The sequence below is a fragment of the Rhinolophus sinicus genome, chromosome 17 (assembly GCF_057876585.1).
Source record: "Rhinolophus sinicus isolate RSI-liver-muscle chromosome 17, RSI-T2T, whole genome shotgun sequence".
Classification (NCBI taxonomy): domain Eukaryota; kingdom Metazoa; phylum Chordata; class Mammalia; order Chiroptera; family Rhinolophidae; genus Rhinolophus; species Rhinolophus sinicus.
Genome location: NC_142517.1, coordinates 41,463,731 through 41,483,026, shown reverse-complemented (window position 1 = coordinate 41,483,026; position 19,296 = coordinate 41,463,731). Strand labels below are relative to the sequence as shown.

Below are 19,296 nucleotides of genomic sequence, written 5' to 3'. Positions count from 1 at the left end.
ATGAATTCCCCTACACTTTTGTCTAGATTCACTCATGTGCCAATTCTATTATAACATATATTTTGAAATGTAATCTATTTATAACATATTGAGAGGGAAAAATGCAGATCATTATTCTATTTTGGTAATAATATATGTAAATGCATTAAACAAATAAATATTTTCTCAGTGGTTTCCTTGGATAGTAAAATTACAGGTTATTATGTTTTTATATTTGACTATGTATAGTTTATAACTTTCCCACAAAGAGAATAATAAAATAATAAGAGAAACTAGATTAGTTCTCTGGGAACCCTTGGAAATGTATACCACTTTTTAATCTAAATTCCTATTTCTAGGATAAAGTGAAAACATCAATTATCGTATGAATCTTTATCAAGCTATAGTATGTCACCTCATTTTTGGATCATGCAATAAATTATTAATTTCTGAACCTCTGATCACCTATTGGATATTATTTTATTTACTTATTTATTTAATTTTTAATTAATGTTTATTGGGCTGACAATGGTTAATAACAAAATTACATAGGTTTCAAGTGTACAATTCGATAATACATCATATATACATCACACTGTGTGTACACCACCCAGAGTCAGTTCTCCTGCATATTGTTGAAACTTATGTAATGTTTTGGATGATACTCCATATGTAACTTGAAAAAATGTCATTTTTCTTGAAAGATGATTGAACTTCATGTAAAATATAATTTATAAATTAATATTCTTCATTAAATTTGAATGTCTATGGTACTCACCATGTTTATGTAGCTACACTCAAAAACAGTTGTAAACATCAACATTGAACCTAAAATTGTCCTGTCTCTTATATTCGTCAATTGCTATTATGTATGGTTTATAGAGTTACAGCCAGAATTTGTGAAGCACAATATATATAAATAAACAATAAACATGAAAGCTAACAACCTAGAAACCATAGGAGCTTAGGAAACCACTTGCACGATCTCTTATACATTATGAAGCTAAACAAATAAAAACAAAAACTAAACACGCAAATAAATAAAGGATGAACTCATGAGTGACTTCCTATATGAATAAAGACTGGCTGGAGCAACCACCCATAAAACTGTTTGATCCCTCTTCACAGCGTCTGCACATTGTTCAAGATAATTCTTCCTATTTGAGAATTCTTCCTTAGGCTGAATTGAAAGGATTTCTCTACTCCTTGTAGACATACAGAAAACTGCTATAATGGCCCTCAGGAAGATTGTTGTTTCAGGGTCAATACAGCTTAAATTTTTTGCTGTTCAATTTATTTTAATACCTTGCTCTTAAAATTATAATTTTTCAAGAAAAATATAGTTAACAGTAGTAACTATGGAGGGATTAGTGATAAGTCACAGGACCCTGAAGGCTATAAATTTCCAGGTGAAATTCCAGATCAAAGGGAAGGAATAATCAGTGCCTTCAAGACTTATCAGCACTGTAGATAGAGGTATATTTCTGAAAAAAGTGTTCAAATTGTAGATCTTGCCATTGGAAGAAATCCATTTTCAAAGTGAAGTGATTGAACAGCTATTTATGTTTCCATAAAAATTCCAACTTTTAGGTGCATATAGGGTTTGTTTAAAGTAGCATTTCTGTGGCCATTTTCATTAAGATACCTATAGGAAAAGGATTCCAGAATAAAACAAGTTTGGAAAAGACTACATGTTCTATTTATCTCTGGATTTTTGCCACACATGGAACTATACTGAAGGTTCTACTTAGTATACCTTTCACGTCACACACTCGGCAATACTAGTTTAAAGCAAGGTTCATTTACATATTTACATGTTTATCAATTTATTTGACATTATATCAACTTCCTTTTGTTCCAGAGAACAAATTTTGTCAAAGTATTGATTTCATTTGCTACTTTTTCCAGATTGTTACTTTTTCCAGATTGTTACTAGATTGATTTGTTTTCTTCATTTTATTAATTGTATGTATTTAAAGTGTATAAAATGATGGCTTGATATACACATACATTGTGAAATGATTACCAAGATCAAGATAATTATCACTTATCTTTTTTATAATAGGCATCCTAGTAGGTGTGAGATAATACCTTCCTGAGGTTTTCATTTACATTTCCTTGATGATTAGTGATGTTGAAATCCTTTTCATATACCTGTATGTCATTTGTATATTTTCTATTGAGTTGTATGAGATTTTTAAATATTTATGATATTATCTCATCCCAACTTATGATGGTTTAACTTACGATTTTTCAACTTTATCATGGTGTGAAAGCAATATGCATTCAGTAGAAACCATACTTCAAATGCTGTATTTTGATATTTTCGCTGGCTAGTGATACATGGTATGGTTCTCTCTTGGGATGCTGGGAAGTGCAGTTAACCACAGAGCTCAGTCAGCCACTTAATCGCTAGAGTAAAAGACTCATACTTTTCATTGTGCTGTCTGATTTTGCTCAACTGTAGGCTAATTTAACTGTTCTGATCACATTTGAGGTAGGGTAGGCTTAGGATGATAATGAATAAGTTAGGTGTATTAATGCACTTTTGACTCTTGTCTCTTCAACTTATAATGAGTTTATGGGGCAGAGAGGTAATTCCATTATAAATCAGAGCCATCTGTATATGGTTTACAAATATTTTCTCCCATTCTGTAGGTTTCCATTTCCAATTTACTGTTTCCTTTGTTGTGCAGAAGCACTTCACTTCAATGTACTCCCACTTGTTTACTTTAGTTCTTGCTGCTTGTGCTTTTGATGTCTTAAGCAAGAAATTACTACCAAGATCAATGTTAAGGATCTTTTTCTCTGTGTTTTCTTCTAGGAGTTTTATGGTTTTAGGATTTAGTCTTTGATCCATTTCACGTTGATCTTTGTGAGAAGTGTAAGATAAGGGCCCAATTTCACTGTTTTGCATTTGCATATCCAGTTTTCCCAACTCCATTTATTTAAAAGATGGTCCTTGGCACTCTTGTCAAAAATTTATTGGATGTATATACATGGGATTATGTCTGGGCTCTTTATTCTCTTCCACTTGTCTATGTTCCATTTTTTAAGACAGCACCATACTATTTTAATTACTACAGCATGGTAATATAACTTGAAATCAGGCTGTGTGATGCCTCCAGGCTCATTCTTCTTTTTAAAAATCACTTTGGTTATTTGGGCCCCTTTGTATGTCCATACAAATTTGAGGATAGCTTTTTGTTTGTTTGTTTGTTTGTTTGGTTTTTTGTTTTTCCTATAGTTGTGAAAAAATGCCTTTGGAAGTTTGATAGAGATTGCACTGAATTTGCAGATTTATTGGGTTGTATGTCCATTTTAACAAAACTAATTCTTCTAATCACGGAACACAGGATTGCTTTCACTTTATTTATGGCTTCTTCCATCTTTTTAATATATGTAAATATATATATTTCAATTACAGTTGACATACAATATATTGGTTTCAGGTGTACAACATAGTGATTAGACTTTTACACAACTTATGAAATGATCACCCCAATATATCTAGTACCCATTTGACACATACATAGTTATTACAATATTATTAACTCTATCCTTTATGCTATATACTTTATATCCCCATGACAATTTTGTAACTACCGATTTGTATTACTTAATCCCTTCCTTTTTTTTTTTTTTTCCTATCCCTAACACCCCTCTCATTGGGCAAAAATCAAAATGTTCTCTGTATCTATGAATTTGTTTCTGTTTTACTTGCTCATTTATTTTGTTCTTTAGATTCCACATATAAGTGAAATCATGAGATTTTGTCTTTCTCTGCTTGACCTATTCCACTATGCAGAATACCCTCTATGTGCATCCCTATTGTTGCAGATGGCAAGATTTCATTCTTTTTTATGGTTGCATAATATTCCTATAGATAGATAGTTAGATAGATAGATAGATAGATAGATAGATAGATAGATAGATAGATAGATAGATGACACCACCTCTTCTTTGTCCATTCATCCATTGATGGATACCCAGGCTGCTTCCATATATTGGCTACTGTAAATAATGCTCCAATGAATATATGGATGCACATGTCCTTTCAAAGTAGTGTTTTGGGTTTCTTCTAATAACTACCCAGAAGTGGGATTCCTGGGTCCTTCTTTGTCTCTTGCTATTATCTTTGTTTTATAGTCTGTTTTGTCTGGTTTAAGTATGCAGCCACAGAATTTTTTTGATTTTTTTGTTTCCATTTTCATCAAATAACTTTTTCCATTCCTTTACTTTCAGTCTGTGTGTGTCTTTTAATCTGAAGTGAGTCTCTTAAAGGCAGCATAAGTAAGGGTCTTCTTTTCTTGTCCATTCAGCAACCCTATGTCTTTTGATTGGAATGCTTAACCCATTTACATTTAAAGTAATAGTTGATAGATATGCAATTTTATTATTCATATTTTTTATCTTTTTTTTTTTTTCCTTTTCTTAAAGAGTCCCTTTAATATTTCTTATAATACTGATGTGGTGGTGATGAACTCCTTTAGTTTTTTCTTGGCTGAAATGCTCTTTATCCATTCTTTGATTCTAAATAAGCAGCATAATCTTGGTTGTACGCCCTTGCTTTTCATCACTTTGAATATTTCCTGCCAATTCCTTCTGGCTTGTATTTTCTATTGAGAAATCAGCTGACAGTCTAATAGAAGTTCCCTTGTAGGTAACTAACTGTTTTTCTCTTGCTGCTTTTAAGATTCTCTCTTTGTCTTTAAACTTTGACATTTTAATTATAATGTGTCTTGGTGTTGGACTATTTGAGTTCATCTTGTTGAGACTCTGTATTTTCTGGGCTTGTATGTCTGTTTCCTTCACCAAGTTACGGAAGTTTTCCATCATTATTTATTTAAATTGGTTTCCAATCCCTTGCTTTCTCTCTTCTCTTTCTGGTACCCCTATTATACAAATGGTGTTATGCTTGATGTTGTCCCAGAGGCCCCTTAAACTATTCTCATTATTTTTTCTTTTTTTTTCCTTTTTTTTTTTACTGTTCTGATCGAGTTTTTTTCTCTACCTTATCTGCTAAATCACTGATTCTATCCTCTGCTTCATCTAATCTACTATTGATGCACTTTAAATTATTATTTAATTCAGTTATTATATTCTTTATTTCTGACTGGTTCTTTTTTTATGTTTTGTATCTCCATTTTTATGTGTCCTATCTCTTTGTTGAAGTTCTCCCTGAGATCATTAAGCATCCTTAAAACCAGTGTTTTGAACTCTGCATGTGGTAGATTGCTGGTCTCCATTTTATTTAGTTCTTTTTCTGGAGCTTTGTTATGTTGTTTCATTTGGGACATGTTTCTTTGTTTCCCCATTTTGGATGCTTCCCTGTTGCCATGGACCAAGTTTTGCCACATCTTGTGCCCTGCCCAGGGCCACCTGGAAAGAGCCACAAAGCAATCCACAGATGACCACCACCCATCTTGGACTTGGGGGTGCCTAGAAGAAGCCAAGCATTGAATTAAGGTCAGCTTCCACCAATGCAGGGGATGCTCAGCAAGAAGTACGGGGCATGCTGAGGCCTGATGCTGCTTATTTGGGGGTTGTGAACCTTTGATAGAGTTTAAGAAAGTCTGCATCACTAGCCAAGACAGGCTGTTTGTATAGAAAAGCCACTGGAAGCAGACTGGTCCAGCCCACAAGTTGGGTGGGGCAGGGCCTCTGGGAATCACTGGGTTGGAGTGAATGGTGTTAGACAGGTTGATGGAGATTCAGATATGCTGGGAGGTGGGAAGGCTCAACAAAGAAACAATGGTTTCTGCTAGCTCTTCTGTTTGGGAGAAAGATACCCCTTTACATCTCACCTTGAAGACAGACAACTCAGTTCCTCCTTGTCTGTCCCTGGCAATTTTGGAGCTACTGCCCCAGTGCTAGAGCTCAGAGCAAGTTAGTTTGTCAGTGAGAAAGTCCATGTGTGGGTCCTTTACGAGGGATGCTTAGGACTCCAGCCTCCCTCAATGTCACTTAGCCATAATCTCCACTGGTTTTCAAAACCAGAAGTTGTGGGAACTTCTCTTCCTGGCACTGGAACCCTGGGCTGGGGAGCCTGGTATGGGGCTGAGACCCCTTGCTCTTCAAGGGTGACTTCCACAGAGAAGATATCCCTCAACATTTTTAACTGTCACATGCAGGTGTGGACTAGCCTGTTCCACATCTCGACCCCTCCTCTTCTTTAGTTATAGAACTTCTGTTCAACTAGATTTCCAACAATTATAAATGATGGTTGTTCTGTAATTTAATTGTAATTTTGATGTGGTCATAAGAGGATGGAAGCACAGTGTTTATCTACTCCATAATCTTGACTGGAAGTTCCTCTTTCATTAATATATTGCAGTTTTCAGTGTACAGACCTTTCTTGTTAAATTGTTTACCTTTCTTGTTAAATTTATTCGTAAGTATTTTATTGTTTCCATTGCTTTTGCAAATGCTATTGCTTTATAAATTTATCTTTCATATAATCCAGTTAATACATAGAAACAAATTATTTTGTTAAAGAAATGAGCTATTTGTATCCAATATATCAACACAAATGTAAATTGCTTGATTAAGATACCATGTTTAAAACAAAACAAAACACACACACCAAAAACAAAAACAAAACAAAACAACAACAACAACAACAAAGGAGTCATATTATACAAACTATGAAAGGTAAGCACATGGCAATAGATACTAAAATCACCCCAATACTTTTACTTAAAAAGGTGATTCCTTTTTTTTCCTAAAGCATAAAACTATGTCTTTTAAAATTAATTTCATTACTCAAAAAATTCTACCTATCATATGTCATAAGGTTACAATATTATTATTGGGTTGCTATGTAGATGATTAACTGATGGTATTATTAATAGGTTTTTTAACCAAAACATTAAAGATTAGGTGGGGAAAACATGACAATTAATTAATCAGAGTTGGTTTCCTTTTTTTTTAATGGTAAAGTGTATAGTGCTGCATTAATGATGCTGTGTAAATGAAACAATTTTATCTAACCTGTCAACAATGATGAGTCACCGATACTTCTCTTGACTAAATGGTCATCTTTTCAGTTCTGTAGAGGTTTGTGTGCAATATACCAATCAAAAAGTCATAGACAAAAACTAACTAAGCTAAGTCCATTTTAATCATGTGACAGTAATTTTAGCTGTGTGTATGAACCCAAGATACATTTGTTAATAACTCAAATTGTTTGTTAATAACTATATTGTTTGAATATATAGTCCAAATATTTAAATCAGCTGTCTTCTGAAATTCAGGGTTTTAACGTGAATCTCCCTAAGATGTTCCTTGATATCTAGATTTACATAAAAAGGGATTTACAAATTGTCAATGTATACTCAACCAAAAAACCTTGTAAAACATTAATAAACTGAAAGGATTGCTTAGTTTTAACACAAAGCAAAACCTTGAAAACCTAAGAGATAGATAAACCCGCCAATAGAATCACAACTTTAAACATAAAACTTTATTGAAGTGGTAAATTAGTGTTTGGCAGGGTTTTAAATCAGTTTATTAGTCTTTATGTTCACTTCAATTGACTACTAGAAGAAGAAGCAGAAAGAAAGATAAATTAAATAGAATCCACTGAAGAGAGTTGGACTTCATAATGAAAAGGAAAGTGAAGAGAATTTATCTCCTTAAAAAGCTAAACAAAGCAAAAGATAAAAACAAGCAATCAAAACCTATGTCATATATCATGGAAGATAAGTTAGTAGAAGAATATTTCAAGTCAATTTTACTTTTATATTTTATAGCAACCAGATTTTAAGCTTTGCTTTAGTTCCCTGCATTGAAATGATCAACACAGAGAGATAAAAAATAACAGACAACTATTTTAATTCTACAATTATACCTTCTGTAGTCTACTACTCTGCATTTGGATAATATTATGGACTAAATGTTGTCCTCCTAAAATTCATAGGTTGAAGCCAAACCACCAAAGTGACTGTATTTGAGGTAGGACCTTTAAAAAGGTAACTAAGATTAAATGCGATCATAAGGGTAGAACCCTAATCCAATAGGACTGATATACTCACAAGAAGAGGAAGAGATATCAGGATGAGTGTAAGCAGAGAAGAAGACCTTGTGAGGACACAGTGACAAGGTGTCCACCTGAAAATCAAGTACAGGCGCCTCAGGAGAAATGAACAATATGCAAGTTCTCTTAGACTTCCAGCCTCCGGAACTAGGACAAAATAAATTTCTGTTTCTTAAGTCACTCAGTCTGTGGTGTTTGTTATGAATGCCGTAGCAGAGTAGGGCTATTATTTTAAATTCTAGAGTGTATAAACATAAAATCAAGAAAATAAAATGGTAATTAATAACTCCATTATTTGAAAGTCAGGTTTCTGGTAACTCAAGAATTTGAACTAATTAGCTTCTGGGGCTAAAATACCCCACATGTTTTGCTTTTATCCCCTATAGAATAGTGGCATAGTCAGACAGAATGAAAACCAGAACTGTGGTTGTCAGTAAAAATTGTACAAGTACTATGACAGACATAGCTATGGTAGTTCTGTACCCTTAACCCAAGAGGAAAACAGCAGAAGCATAACTACATGGCACTTTACTTGAACAAGGAAATGGAAATGGTCATCGGTTTCTGTAAATTCAAAAAAAGCATTTGTTTGTTTTCAATATTGAAGGATTGAGTTTTGAAATGACCAATGGTTAAATTTCTTCAAGATTATGAGTACATTCAAACTTTCTGTCACTGTTCTACAAGGCATGAGTCTACATTAAACCAATCACATTGTCTTCTTTCCAGTATAGCACACATTACACTTACTCCTATATTTTGCTATTTAAGCATGTCTTACGTTCACGGTAAAACATTAACTCCTGGGCAACTGGGGCATTTCATGTGCTTATTGCATGCCTACACACCTAAAGCAATGTCATACACAGTTGAGTTCTTTATAAATATTTTTCACATAATAGAGCTCTGCAACAGATGGGGTATTCACATTCAAGTAATACTGTAGTCTGGCTCTGGACTCAAAACTCTCATGCGTGCAGTTGAAATGAGCTATACGTACTGTATTTTATGGTGGGCAATTCTTGGTATATAAATTAAAAAACACAAAAAAAATCACCTTATAAAACAAATACATTTTTGATAAGTTTTTAACCTTAAAAAAGACAAAAAAATACACCATTTATCCTGTGTACTGTTTTACAATATTGATGCAATTGTTTGGTTTGGTTTTGGTCAGATGTGCCAGCTTCTGGCAGGTGCTTCTAGAGCAGCATTTAAGCAGAATATAGCTACATTAACTACTTTCATATGTACAGATGCTTCAGGCTTCCCTAAAATAATGTCTCAGAAATTTCATTAATTCTTACTTGAGACTTACTGGGCACATACTAATATATGGATGATCAAATTCTGTTTTTCTAAAGGGAAAATCAATACCTCTGTAATCTATGAAAGACGATTTCAAAAAATAAAGGTGAAACAGCAATATATATATATACATATAGAGAGAGAGATACATACATATATATGTATATCTATATCTATCTATCTATCTATCTATCTATCTATCTATCTATCTATCTATCTATATGGAGAGAGAGAGAGAGAGAGAGAGAGAGAGAGAGAGAGAGAGAGAGAGAGAGATGTATTTGTATTGCACCCTAATGTGTAAAACTATTATTTGGGAATAAATTTGATTTTATCTTTAATTTCATAACTTATTTTGCATGAAAGCAGTTGTGTTTATTAACTAAGAGACCACTGATCTATATATTCTTTATTGTACAGTCAAGAAGTAAATGAAAATTCTTTTTAAGAAAGGACATTTTTTTCCAATTACAGTGGCTTTTATTCCCTGCTTATTTAGGGGACCTAGGTACTCCATTCATCTCTACAGAACATTCTATAGTTCCCAGTAGAATAGACAGCATATATATAGTAAAAACTCAGATGTTTGTGAATGAGAGAAGAGATAATAAATAATAAAAGCTTCTAATGCTTCTTAAACATCAATACTAGATATATTTAGTTCAACATGTCCTACATAATAAGATACTGAAACAATAATGCCGTTTCGAAGACTTCCATAAGGAAGATCAATAATTAAAGATAGTGTTGCCACCAGTAAGAGAGTGAAAAGTAGAGCCACATACTGTGGGAATTTACAGTATATAACCACCAAAAGATGTGTATAGGGAATATATAAAGAACTCTTATAAAATGATTTAAAAAAATAACAACTCTTTTTTAAAAACTAGGCAAAGGTTTAAATAAGCATTCACAGAGAAAGATATCTAAATCGGCAAGGAGCATATGAGTATGAGAGAGGTACTCAATATTATAAATCATCAGAGAAATTAAAATAAAACCCAAAATAGTACCACCATCCATATGTCTATGAGAATGATAATGCCAAATGTTGGTGATGATATGGAGCAACTGGCACATTCATACATTGCTGGTAGTAGTGTAATTGGTACAAGTACTTTGGAAAACTCTTTGCAGTATCTACTAAAGTTAAACATGCCACCCTGTGACCTAGCAATTCTTCCAGATAAATACACACAAAAAATTAGTGCACCTATTCTACCAATGCACAAGAATAATAATAGCCACTATACTCATTATAGCTAAAAACTAGAAAAAAAAAATCATCCAAATCCAAATGACCACCAACCATACAGTAAAAATTAGATAACGCACATCTGAATCTCTTATGATACCATGTAGACATTCGGTTAATTTTAAAATATTTTGCTGAACTTTGTCAAAATCCTTTTTTTATATAGTTGACATATATTTTGTCTATAATGCAGATATTATTATCATTACCATTATAAGAAAAAATTTAAAAGTTTTTGACATTTTATCAGTAAAATGTAAATATAAAGTAAATATTAATATGGAATTAACTTTCACAAAGAAAAGTAATCAATAACTTGAAAATATACATTAATTTCTTAAAGGTTTGGATTTTTTAGAAATATCAATATTTCTTTTATAGTTTTTGGAATTGAGTTTTTTTCTAAAACTTAGAAGTTAATTTTAAGTCAACTTTTTTAATGTTACATATATGTAACATTCAAAGGAAAAGCATATTCAAAATACTAACAAAAGTAAAAAGTACCAGGAAAAAAATCAATTATAAAAAGCCTTGGTTATTACCTCTTATTTACCACTCAATGTTAAATAACTCATTGGTAGATAGTTGCTACTTTCAGAAGAGAAACTAATTCATTAGTTATTAGCTTTTTAACTTAGAAAAATGTTTTTTTTTGAATTTTTTTAAACTTACATTGAAAATTTTCAAGTAAACCCAGAAGAAGAGAGAACAGTACAATGAACTCTCCTGTGTCTATTACCCAGCTTAATAACCATCAACTTTTCACTATTTTTTACACTTTTTTTTTAATGTTAATCTTTCATGAATTCCAAGAAAAACCTATAATCATGAATAGTGTATTCAAATTAATTCAACATTTCTGAATCTTCTAAACATTCCATCCTCTCCATTCAGGATGATTTAGTTCAAATTTAGCAGACTAATCTTAGGGAAATAGTGTCTTTTATTAGTGTCAGTGGTTTAAATTCTCTTCATTTTAAAATCGAAGTTACAATATCAAACTAGAGGGAGACCTCCAAAGGTATTGCACTCATCCCAGTCACAACTGACTGTTCTCTTAGTGGTCTTGAAGGTGTCATAAAATTGTGTTGATAACATCAGTAAATGTAACATTCGTTACTGATGTAACAACATCAGTAAATTTTAAAAATCGTCATAAGTAAAACAAGCCACACAAAAGGGATATATACTGGATGATTCCATTTTTAAAAAAAATCATATTGTGAAAGACAAATCTATAAGGACAAAATCAGATCAGTGTTTGCTATAAACTGGGGATGGAATGAGGGTATTGAATGCAAAGGGGTATGATGGGAATTTTGTGGGTGATGGAAATACTATACATCTCAACTGTGGTGGTATTTACATGATTGTCTAAATTTGCCAAAATGCATTGGACTATATCCTTAAAATGGTAAATTTTTGTATAATTAATTATATCTCAATTTAGTTTTTGAGACTAACTTAATAAAAAGAATAGCATTCCAAGGTCTGATAGAGCAAGTAGTGTGGGCTACTATCTTCCATGATTGAGATAATGCACAATCACTGAAGTTTGAACTGGTGTTTGATTTAGGGCAACCATTTCACATTTTTTGTTTTTTTCAAGCTTTTAGTATGTTAAACTATTCTATATGCCCAGTTTTTCTCATAAATGAAGTACCGTATATTAATTCTTTGAAGATTTCATCTGATATATTTAAGTACACTCAATGAAATTAGTAGGATCTTTTGGAATCTTCACATTGCTCTATGATTATCTAATATTCTGTACAGCCTCCTGTCATCTGCAATTTAGTAAGCATGTCTTTTTTTATAGAAAATATTATTCTATGTAGAAAAATCATTTTGAATTTGTTTTTGTTTGTGTTTGCTTGTGCTGAATTGTATGGGCCATGTGATTTGCATATGGTAACAATCTAAATAAATGTAAAGATATTGAAGACTGATAAAATATACTTATCTTTGTAAGTGAAGTTACATATGTTCTGATGTTATAATTAAGTTTTATTTTTTTATAAAAGAACAACTTTTAAATATGTTTTAATGCCAGTAAAGGTAAATTATTTTAATTAAATAATATAAATCACTATAGAATTTTATTTCCTTAACTTATCTTAACTTTTATATTAAGAGTGTTTGTATATTTTAAATAAAAATATGTAATGTTAAATGTTTGCATGTAATATACTTAAATTATCATACACATAATTTAATATACAGAAATAAATGATTCTCATGTTTTAAAATTTCATGTACTATTTTTTGTTTGAACTTGTGATAATCCACCCTTCTAAACTGTCCTATGGAACACACGTACATACACACACAATCTCAACTGAAAGAAATTTCCTTTCAATACAGATTCCAGTTTATTTTTAGTTTAGTATATAAACATTTTCAATTATAGAACAAAAAGTTTCCTCTCCCAAGTATATAAGGAGGTACATCTGCCATGACACTAATCATTACTGAGAAATTGTGCTGTACTTCCAGATACTAACTAGGTTTAGAGACTATATTCTATAGTGCTCTGTTATAAAATGTGCAAAGACATTTTAAAAGGCATTATATTCTCAGACATTCATATAAATTTGATATTTCTATAGATAGATATTTCTATAGATATAGCACTATTAAAAGTTTATTTTTATTTACATATAAATTTCCATGATTACACATCTTCAAGTTTCTCAAAATAGGAAAACTGTAACTCATAAGAAGGAAAAGACATAATTTTTAAACTAACCTTGCCCAATTTCTGGATACTCGAGCTCCTACTTTCTTCTGTCTAATCACCCATCTATTCAGAAGTATCTTTCCAAGAGAGGTATCTGCCCTAATTTTCCTGTTTTGAGGTTTTCCCAGGCAAATAAGAGAGTGTCGGGCAGGGCTGCCTGCGGGGCCTCTGGTCCCGCTCCCCACATAAGAACGCAGGATATGGTGAGGCCAAAAGGGAACACCCATGGACCATAGATAGGGGAGTCATACCACTGTATTCTTTCTGGCGGCCGGGTGAGACACAGGCAGTAGTAGCTATACGATCTGCAGTCCGCCGTTCACTTCTCTGTCTGCCAACCAACCAAACAATCAAGGCAGCCCCGCAGTTACATCAGTAGCCAACTGGCTAACTGGTTACAGCTGATGGCCAACCAATCACAGTTGATGGTCATTCATTACCCCAGCCAGCACCTCCCCACACAAGGCCCAGAGCCTGGAAACTGCTCTCTGGGACTCTGTTCCCACAGAGATTCAGAGATTTCAAAGCAATACACAGAGCAGGAAGAATTTACTTTCTGATCTGAATATAATTTAGGGCATGCACATTAGAGTTTGGCTGATTTTAAATGTACAGATATATCCATTTCATCTTTCATAATGTCTTATTTATTATACTACATATGGAAATGTCAATGAAAATTATTAAACTAGAAAATACTTTATGGAAGTCATAAAATGTTAGTTTGCGTTGCATTTCAGTCAAGAATTATGGCTAATTCAAAGCACTGTTCATTATCTCTTCCTTTTTCTAATTCAGTTTCTGTGATACTTGTTTGAAATTCTGTGGGCAAAGAAAGGTCATTTCTTATATACTAATAGCCCTTGGAGTTGGGAAGAAACCACCCCCTAGTGGTGGCATGATTGCTTTCATTCTGAGAAGTAACATATATAATTTTATCAGCAGTAAAAAGTCATAAAAAGAATGCAGAAATACAAGTATCAACTCTATGAATAAACAGAAAAAAATGTTCTGCATAATTCTTTGCAACAGGTGAGAAGTAACCAAATTAAAAAAATAATAATAATGTCTCTAGTGAGACAGTATCACAAACTACATGATTTCTTTGAAGTTACTTTGTACAAAAATGCGTGTTTTCCTTTCCATGGTTTTAAAACAATGTTTTCTAAATACGTTGAGTTTATTCATCACTATATTCTAGGAGTTATACACATCCTAATCTTGGGGGTTTCACAATTTAACTGAAAACATAGGAACGGTCCTAAATTTACTCAAAACATGAATGAGAGGGAAGAAATCCAAAAGCAACAAGTTTACCATAAAATGCCAAGACTGGCAGAATTGGGTACTTGAGAGTTAAAATTAATTTTTAAGAAATGAATTTATAATTGACATACATTTTTTGTAACTGCATAATTCATACCTACAACTATAACCATAACAGAATAGAAAGTGAAAAATATCAGGACATAAGAAATTGGGTAAAGGGATATTGAAGAAAATTCTATACTAGATCATTCCTTAAAATACTTCAGAGGTTTTTTATGCATATATATATATATATATATATATATATATATATATATATATATATATAAAGAAATGCCAAATTATAGAGAATAAAGTTTTGCATAATCATTTTATAAAAAGGTGGTTCATCTTACCTCTGCTACCAGTTGCTGAAGAGATGGTGAAGCTACAGAATATAGACTTAAGTTACCCCTTATGGGACTATGGAGACTAACATAAGCCACAACATTTTTCTGCAGAACCTTCTTGAAATCCTAAAATTAAAAAAAAAAAAAAAAGGAGAAATCTATCTCTAACATAAATAAAAACAACAGATTCTATTTAATCAATTTATATTAAATAATAAACATTTTCTACTTAAAATCATTGCATTGCACAAGTACTTTAAAAAGAGCAATATCATACTCTTTAATAAGCATATGCAAAGACATAAAATAATTTTAAATAAGTGTGGTGAGGAGTTACATATAGCATGTATAAAATATTTTAAAGCACGTTCCTGAAAGAAGTCAAATTTTAAGAGAAAATATTCTTAAATGGCTAACATATTATAAAATACAGAATACAGCATGGAATATTTGGTCTAGTGATAGCACTTAATTTTACAGTCGTTGAATTATAGAACAGACATGGGAAAACTATTTCAGTGATTAATAAACCGACCCTTTCCTTTGAAGCAATGAGCTGCTTTTCACACAAAGTGGCTCTTTATTCTGAGTAAAATAGGGAATAATACAACTGTGTCCCTGCACATATTACCTGGAATAAAACCTGATGCATTTCCTGCACATTAGTAGCATAAAATGATTCAATAGAATAGCTTTTCCACTTCTCTGCTGAACCTTACTCCCCAAAATGGCATTATTTCATGTTTTAGGAACAGCTACTTCTTCTTTCAACACTATCAGATGAAAGACTGTGAGGACTTGTATACCTAGCAAATCAACAATGTTACTCCTATTTTATGTTGAAAATTCAGCTATATCTCTGAAGAGAGGTGAAAAGACAACTTGTTTAAATCTAATTATTATTATTCTATTTTTAAATGAAGAGAAATGATAAACTTTAAGCTCAAGTACTCTGCTTTACACATAATATTTTTAAAGTCCATTGCTACACAAGTACAATGCAGAAACAGATTCTGTTTACACAGTAGCACACGGATACTATCTATATGTTAGTCCACTTTATCCCCAAGAGACCCTTAAGATACAGACATTTGTGTACTCATTTGAGACATCAAGTCTTGGGGAAGTGAATCTTGCTTAAGACCACATGCTTTATGGTACAGGTTTGAACTCACACTTCTTTCACTGAAATCTATAGTATTTCCACAATATCCTGTGAAAAATGAAGATTCCTCACAGAAGAAATGGTATTTTTTGAAAAATCTATTCAGTAAAATAATTGTCCCCAAGAATAAAATCAGTATTAAGTTAATTCTCTAATAACTCTATCACTATAAACTTCATTTTTAAGTGTATTGACCAATATCACCTAATCCTTTCAATTACATCTGTGGGTTTCCAGGGGTAACTGTGCAAATAAAATTAAATAGGACAATGTAACATGTCAACAAATGCTTTCCTCACTCATCTTCACTAGGAAATATTTTTAGAGCATAAATTGGTTTCAATACAAAATAAAATGTTTCATTCTCTTAAAAAAAGTAGATTTAATCAAAGTACATAGAACAAAAAAACAACAGTTTTCTAAACTCCTCAACTAGGTAGTTACAAAATAGTTTTATAAACTGTATCGAAGTTATTTTCTGAGATAGTATTTTAAAATAGTGTATTTTTAAAGCTAACAATCAAATCTATATATTTTTCATCACTTTCTTTACTCATACATTGTTGCCCAAAAGTCATGACAAAAGCCAGAAAGTGCCTGAATGCATAATTAGTTGTCAAATACACATACATACATAAATACGTATTCTAGGATACAGGTCCCTAATCTTTGTAATATAAATAATCTTTCCTATGGACTCCCACATTATAGTAGTTGTAATAATAATATCTGTTGATTGAGAAAATATAAAATCTCCAAAAGTTACAACAGCTTAAGTAAAACTTAAGAATGAATTTGTATTTTATTAATCACAAAAATATCTACTTAATTTAAAAATATAATTATTTAAATATATGCACGGCCACATAATTGAGTCAACTTATAAGCTATGATGCTTGATGTTCAAATAAATCCAAGAACTTTTTTGTAATAAATTTCCCCATGCACAGGGGTTCAGGATATTTAAGTTAGGAACTAATAATTTTAGATAAACCTGCTTTTATAAAATAATTTAGAAATATGCATATTAATTGAAGATTAACATAAATTGATTGTGGAAGTTACTAGATAGATATGGAGAAGGCTGTATGATATAGAGGAATACATTTTTGGAATTTGAAAAGAATCTTCAAGACATCTTAAAATGTGCCTTATTGTTATAAGGAAAACTAAAACCTTGTTTTCTTTATGATAAATATATTCTGAATTATTAAAATCAGCCAAAATCACAAAAAGATTCCTTAGATTTTTTTTTTTAACTTATTTACATCTTTAAAGCAAGTAATTTGGAATTGAAGTTTGAGAGGTTGTTTTAGCTATTACATTTTCTATCTTACTAAAATTTTTTCAATTTAAAAAGGTTCTTTCAGCAGAGGAATTTATTTATTTGAATTAATTCTTTTGAATATGGAACAGGCATTCACACCATTAATTTACATGTGGGAAAGCATTCCAATTTGTAATGTGTGAATTTTGATAAACTTTATACTATAAATTTTTTCTCACTTTTGACTTTTCTCTCCATCAAATTAAAGACACTTGCTATTTTCTTTTATATCTTTTTGATATTTTCTTTGATAGTCAATAGGCATTTGTTTTTTTCTGTTTGTTTTGTTTTGTTTTTGAGTGCTTAAATAGTAAAATGAAACAAGAGACTTTCCGAATAGATAGTTAAGGTTGTTTTCTCCAAAGCTGAGGTAGTGAATAAGCTAAAATGGTTTTGCTTTCTTAGCTAAAACTACACAGTTCCCCTCCAACATATTTCCATTGCACATCTTTAAAAAAAATATGTAAACATGAATAAAATATCTAAGAGTTTTACAATGTTTTCATTGTTGTTAATATGGTATCAATCCAATTATCCCTTTTCATATCCCTTTAAAAACAGTGCATCTGTGAATTGTTGACATATCAAAAACATTTGAAACTTAAATACTCCAGTTGTTTTCTAACCATGACTCTTTCATTTGGACAACATATTCTTAAGGTAGGTAGGCAGGCAGGCAAGCAGGTAGGTAGGTAGGTAAGAAGGAGCAGGGAGATAGGGGTGCAAGAGTAGAGGGAAGGAGGGAGAAAAATAAGTAGGAAGAAAGAAAACCACTATTTTGAGTCCATTCTCTGTATTGAATAGCTAAGATATAATGCTAAGGTTATAAACATTTAACATAGGAGATTGCTTCCTAATTCTAGATAATTGTTAGAAAGTTTTAAAAAGAAAGGTCATGATATGTATCTCCTTTCTTGTCCTCTACTTGTCAACCTGTCTATGGAGATACAGGATAACCAGGTAAAAACTTTGTGGGTATATCAGAGTCTGTAGATCTGGAAGCAACGTGAATAAGACAGTTGGCCAGTCACATGCCATTCACTGCAGCCTAATTCTAATTCCTCTTTATTTTCATGAGTGATGTCAGCAACCTAACAAGTATGACACCCTGGTCGAAATGCATATTCTTGTCCTTGGCTTCAACAATTTAATTTGTCTACTATAGTGTGAGCGGGGTGGGGGTGTGGGGGTTGGGGGGCAGTGAAGGGAAGACAGGAAGGGGGTGGGAGGGAGTGGGAGAGAGAGAGAGACAGAGAGACAGAGAGATAGAGAATGGTAATTAATGTACTTTACCTCTCCCCATTCATATGAGCCAATATTGCCAAAAGCTGTTCCTCCAAAGGAACAGAAAACAATACTGCGGTTTGGTCTCCACCCTCTCTTAACTCTTAACATCAAGGACCGGATAAAAGCTGTGATTATGGCAGTGCTACTGGCCCATTCTTGTCCACTATAACTGTATGCAGTATGATGGTGGCTGCCAACTATAATATACCGGTCTGGAAATAGAAGGAAACAAGAGCCATTAACAATCAATTTAATGACATTTACATAATCCTATTGCACAACTGCGCAATAATTATGCAAAATTGTTCTAATAATTAAGACTACTTTACATTTTTCACCCACTGTCTTCATTCACACATCTGTGTTTATCAAAGCGGAGGCAGCTGCTGAACCCAATTATGAATCCAAAGCTTAGATCCGTATTACTGTCCTTTGCAACAGCATATTAATTAATGAGGTATACAAATATGCCACAATGAAACCTTTATCTAACATTTTCCCAGAATCATAGTGGGAAGTGTCCTGTAAACAATATGTGT

The 19,296-nt window shown here is 32.2% G+C and overlaps 1 protein-coding gene across 3 annotated transcripts in view; it reads right to left on the bottom strand.

Annotated features, from left to right (window-relative positions):
- The window catches only part of NAALADL2 (N-acetylated alpha-linked acidic dipeptidase like 2), a 1,226,521-nt gene that overhangs the window by 287,569 nt on the left and 919,656 nt on the right, over nt 1-19,296 (bottom strand). For all 3 annotated transcript variants that reach the window (XM_074328105.2, XM_074328114.2, XM_074328092.2), the window contains 2 exons: nt 18,764-18,969; nt 14,985-15,104 (listed from right to left, as the gene is read on the bottom strand). In XM_074328105.2, coding sequence (XP_074184206.2) covers nt 14,985-15,104; nt 18,764-18,969 — 326 coding nt within the window. The remainder of the gene's footprint in view (nt 1-14,984; nt 15,105-18,763; nt 18,970-19,296) is intronic.